The sequence below is a fragment of the Populus alba genome, chromosome 17, assembly GCF_005239225.2.
Source record: "Populus alba chromosome 17, ASM523922v2, whole genome shotgun sequence".
In the NCBI taxonomy this organism is placed as follows: Eukaryota; Viridiplantae; Streptophyta; class Magnoliopsida; order Malpighiales; family Salicaceae; genus Populus; species Populus alba.
The window spans coordinates 19,852,540-19,858,539 of record NC_133300.1 but is presented as its reverse complement, the minus strand read 5'-3'; the positions used below and the strand labels follow the sequence as shown (position 1 = coordinate 19,858,539).

Genomic DNA, 6,000 nt, shown 5'->3' with positions numbered 1-6,000 from the left:
TGTTTGAAATAATAATAATAATAATAATTAATTGTTATTATTATTACCAATACCCAGAACATTAACATATATTATCCAATAATGGGTAATGACCAGAGTACATGGCTTGGCTTGATTTTTTAAACACCCCCTCCACAGTTATATATGAAATTTATCTCTCTCTCTCTCTCTCTCTCAGATTTTAAAATCTTCTACCTCTTTCTTACAGCCTTATTAATTTTTTGAAAAATAAATATTTTCTCTATCATAATTTTAATTTTACACCCCATATATTATATTAAACTGACCTTCACCTTGTAATGATAATTTAAAATATTATATACAATTCCTCAACCTTTTTAAATCAAAATGCATAATTATTTTATATTCCCCAATAAAAAGTAATATCGGTGTTACTTAGTCTCTTTATTATTTGTTTGTTTTCCTTGCAGGTTTTCTGACTAATCATATACTGCGTCACCTTGGTAAGAACTTTTCTATTTATCTAAATTCTTGAACATAAAACCTAAATAAGGTTCAAGAATTGGAGAGAGAGATCTTTAGAAACTTTGCTATTACGTAAACTCTCTAACTTTTCTATCTAAAATCTTGAAAAATTGCATGAAAGATAGTGAAAGGTCGAGTATGAAGTAAGGATATCCATGGCTCCTGAGTTATTTTACAAAAGTATCGGAGGTGTCTCTTACAAAGCTGATGTCTATAGTTTTGGGATGTTGTTGATGGAAATGGTTGGTAGAAGAAAAAATCTGAATGCATTGGCAGATCATTCAAGTCAGATGTACTTCCCTTCATGGATTTATGACCAGGTTAATGAAGGAAAGGATATACTTGAAGATCAAGCGACAGAGCAGGAAAAGAACACAATAAAAAAGATGACTATAGTGGCATTATGGTGTATACAATTGAAGCCTATTGATCGTCCATCGATGCATAGAGTTGTACAGATGCTTGAAGCAGATATTGAATCTCTACAAATGCCTCCTAAGCCTTTTCTTGTTCCACAACAGACATCAAATGATGATAGGATCAATATGGCTAATCCAACAAGTTTAAGAGATCCGTCGAATGTTTTTAGCATTGATTCTTCATATCAATTTGGTCGTTGATAGAAATACTCTTATATGTTTGTTTATTTAAGTAATATGTTAATTTGTATGCCTTAAATATCTAAATTTTGATGATAGTCATGTTTGTTGTCGCATACGTGCAGCGTCGCGGCAATCGCCCACCACCCCCCAATCATCAAGTGTGGTAAGTCTATCTATTGTGGAAAATATGATGAGACAAGGAATTCTTTGTCTCTTAGCGGTGAAAAATAGAGTGGGAGTCGCCACCTAGTATTTTGGTCACTAGGAACCCTAACTGGTCTTAGAGATTGGGTACGGAGACTGGTTGCGTAAAGGGAAGGTATTACCTCCCTAAATATGCCATGTCTAAGGTAAGCTGCATTGTTTTATTGTCTAAAAAATTCTAAGGTCTTATCATGTTGGTCCGTCTAGGGTTCAAGAAAAGCCCTCCTCAATAAGGAGGTTCTTATCTTTTGGGGTAAAAATCTAACCGGTCTAATATCTATAAAGGACTACCTTTTAATATCGGGAATACGTTTTACATATAAATTTGTAATCCCAGACATTAAAACAAAGCAAAATATTTTTTTGAAATATTGGCCAAGTTCTCATGACTTTAATAAACTGGTTATTAAAGCCAAAATGCATGCTAAAATAATATATTTTTTTGAAGTTTTATTTGTTGTATAAAAAATAAAATATGAGTTTTTTTTTTTTTTTTAGCTTTGAGAGACTTGGCCGTATGCCTAAAGATAAAAGTTCTTTTTTTGAAAACCAGGTATTTTTAATACCGGATTTGTATTTTTATGATATAAAAATACAAACCAATCTTATTCTAAATGACATAGAAAAATCCGTGGAAAAATCACAATTTTAATATATATATATATATATATATATATATATATATATATATAAAATAAAAAACACACAAGAACAAAAAAAAGAAAAAAAAATAATAAATAAAATAAATTGGGCTGGGCTGGGCCTATATTGGTTCAGCCACAAGGCTGGCCTCAGTGATTAGTACTTAAAAGTGCATATTTATCAACATTTTATATCATCATTTTGCACTTAAAGTATCAATAACTCCTTAACTAAAGCATGTTTTATAATAACAAGTCTAATACTATAAAATGCCTTAATATATGGTAAATGTTCATCTTAAATGCAGGTCTATCACATAAATCAAAGGATTAATTGATGAGTTCAAGTATGAAAATTGAAAGGACAAAGAGAGGGCCAAACTTAGAAAAGAGATGTTGGTGCAGTCCAAACTGGAACACTGTTTGGTAATTGAGTCATATCTCGAGTTTTATATGTCAAAATGATTTCAAAGTTTTACAAAAATTCAGTAAGACATAGGCCTACAACTTTCATGTTTTCATCAAGATCTAAGAAGGCCGTTTTCAAGTCCAAATTATAGCAACAACGGAGAAGTCCAAATCTGTCCTGCAGCCCGAACATTGTTCAGTGTTTGACCCATATCTGGAGTTCTAGAAGTCCAAATGACCTCCATTTTTTTTTCTAGAAAGCTGAATCAATTTCCTACAACTTTCATGTTTTCAAGTGCACTCAGTTCTAATGCTAGCATTTTTTTTTATTCAGACAAGAAGATAAGGATTTTCATCAAGTCAAGAGTTGGTCACCTACTCAACAATTAGTTATCAAATCAATAATTCTGAATTTTAGCCTATAAAATGAGGCATTTACCATGTATTTAGGGGCTTGGTTGTTCAGATCATGTTCATGCTCTTTATTTCTCTCTTTATATTTTTTGTAATCTTTAAGTTTTGCTTTAATTAATATCTTGTTTATGCTTTTCATTTCCTTTCATTTTCTTAGTTAACTTGTATCTTATTTATGTTCTTGTTTTGTTTATTTACGTTTCTCTTCTTCATTATGTTTAGCTAAGTTTATTATGTCAAGGTGAAAAGGTTACACTAATGGTGTAAGAATAAGTATAGTGTAATCTCAACATGGACCTTAATGTTTAATATTAACATGTCTTATCTTTTTATCTTACTAATTCTTAATACCTTGCTTGTTAAATAGTTAATCTATATTTGTGTTGTATAATGATTTACACTTAAAAGTGCATATTTATCAAGGTTTTATATCATCATTTTGCACTTAAAGTATCAATAACTCCTTAACTAAAGCATGTTTTATAATAACAAGTCTAATACTATAAAATGCCGTAATATATGGTAAATTTTCATCTTAAATACAGGCCTATCACATAAATCAAAGGATTGATTGATGAGTTCAATTATAGAAATTGAAAGGACAAAGAGATGGCTAAACTTAGAAAAGAGATGTTGGTGCAGTCCAAACTGGAACACTGTTCGGTAATTGGGTCATATCTCGAGTTCTAGATGTCCAATTGATCTCAAATTGTTACATAGATTTGGTAAGACATAGTTCTACAACTTTCATGTTTTCATCAAGATCTAAGAAGGCTGTTTGCAAGTCCAAATCAAAAAAAGAATTAAAATGGCAGTAGCATGTAAGATACTATGCTATGAAAACATCATGCAACTCATCACCCTATCTACATTTTTTCCTTGTAATTGAAATCTCATCACCTGCTGATGAATCGAGTTTGGTAATCTCAGTTAGATTGTTAGAGATTGAAGTTTCCAAGGAGTCCTGCTCAGTTTTGGCAGCATTAGGTGAGGACAAGTTAGGCCATCGGTCGATGTCAAGTCCTAAGGAAGAAGTTCCTTCACTTGTGTCGACATTCGAAATGCTCTCCAGCTTTCTGCCATCAGTATCAACTTTAGCCCCAGGTGCCTTCTGCTCACTAGATTTAATGGTGCTAGCTTCTTCACTCGATTCCTTTTTCTTGCAATAATCTTCACTTGCCTCTGGATATGGCACGATATGGTCATCACTATCTTCAGCCTCACCCCATATTATGTTCGTAAGCTGAAAAGATAGTGAGTAAGCATCATCACTAAATGTGGGATACATGAGAAGAATGAAACAGTGACAAGTTAATCTCTGGGTAACTTGGCAAGACTATTTTCCCCAACATAATATTCTGAATAATACACTAATTAATCAGTTCAGTTCCTTGTAAGGTGTGCGTGGGCACACATGTGTGTACGAGAGTTGCTAGTGTCAATGAGTTGGGAACAAAATATTTAATTGAGTCATGCAGAAAATACTAAAATGTTGTAAATTGTGTTAAAAATAAAATAGAAAGTAGAAGCCATTGGCATGATTCATTTAAAAATTTCAACAAAATTAAAAAAAGAAAAGAAAAGAAAAGAAAAGGAGGAGATGGCCCAAAGCATGCTCTCAATAAGATGAAGTAAGACCTAAAGCTTCATTGCATGTACAGAGCACTTTGAAAACTTCAGTCTGGAGAAATAAAACCAAGGCAAATTATCTTCTTTTTGGAACTAATTTCTTCACAGTACGATATAACATCTAACGCTACCTGCATCACTTTCTCATGGTCCTCCCTGACTCGAGTGATCATAAACCTTCTCAAATCCCATTTAAAGAAGATTCCCTTTCTCACTTTTTGTTGGTATTATTTGACACCAAGATCACAACCAAACTTCACCAATAAGTGTGTCACCGGAGAAAGAAACTTAGGTGCCCTAATACCATAAATAAAACCTATTCAATAAAAATTAGACAATATTTTATAGCTGTACATCTATAATCAAAGTAAAAGGCCCAAAACTCTGAATCCTGAATATGTGAATCAAAGGTATCTCTAATCAGTCTCCTATTTTGACTTGTGATTAATGACCTAAGAGTTCACTTCAACAACATTATTGAAAGGTCCCTAGTGAACATAAGTTTGAATTTCAGACCCAGCAAGAAGAAGTACATTTTCCAGTAGGCATGCGTATCACCTTTTTATCAATATCCATGGAAGACAAACCAAGCAATATCAAGTTTTTTTCTGCTGGATATCCAATAAAAAATACCTCATGTTGTCAACATCTTTAAGAAGGAGGATATCACATTGCACCCCATCAACTGATCCACAAATAAATTTGCATCTTTCCATCAGTTCCAAGATGCTTTGTAAGGAAAGGGGAGGGAAGTGACTTTCGTAATCACCAATCACTATGCGCAGCTTCTCTTATCATCACAAGCTCCATCTCTTTCCACATCCTAACTTCATTCGCTGAACTCTTCCCTCAGTTCCCAAGAAAAATTATATTCTTCCCTCCTCCAGCCCTTTCCCTGCATATTTCCACCAGCTTCATAGCTATATGGCCCGTGAAAACGACTCCCAAATTAAAACACTTGAGAAGCTCTAATAGTTTCTTGTCAATAAGTTTTGAAACTTTACTACATTACCTATATAATTGGTCTAGAAATCTTGGTTGAATTCTAGCTCTTGCCACAAATTACTTAGTTAGTAAAGTATTGGGCAACAAATATACCACAATGCTTGGTTTCATGAACCTTTTAGATACAAACTTTTTAGATAAATTAAGAAAATAAAATAAGTTCAAAAGGGATATAAGAAAACTCTAGATCATGTTTGCGTGTAAAAAAATTTCAATTTTCTAAAAACAAATAGGAAATAAAAAACTAAAATAAACATATTCTCTAATTAGAAATAAATAACTTACATATAACTATCATTATTTGAAAAAAAAACTAAATAAAAACAAAAATAAAATGGAAAAATAAAACAAGTCCAAATGATCACCAAAAAACCAAAAAACCACTAGCCAGAGAAAAAACACTAAGGTGATATTTGGATGTTGAAAATTTTTAGTTTTTTAGCAAGAAAAATTCAGGAAACAAAAAAATGAAGAAAACATATTCACTGATTAAAAATATTTTTTTAACAAAACACATAATTTTTTTTTTCATTTTTTAAAAAATTAAAAAGTACAAAAAAAGTATTTTTTTTAAAATTCATTGATCAGCCTCATTTTCATTTTTTCATTCT

At 31.9% G+C, this 6,000-nt stretch overlaps 1 protein-coding gene across 1 annotated transcript; it reads left to right on the top strand.

The window, feature by feature from the left end:
- The first annotated feature begins 641 nt into the window (after positions 1–641).
- Positions 642–1,106, top strand: LOC118037222 (rust resistance kinase Lr10). Its single transcript, XM_035043135.1, has one exon. It carries the CDS (start codon positions 642–644, stop codon positions 1,104–1,106), a length of 465 nt encoding a protein of 154 aa, XP_034899026.1.
- The last annotated feature ends 4,894 nt before the right edge of the window (positions 1,107–6,000 follow it).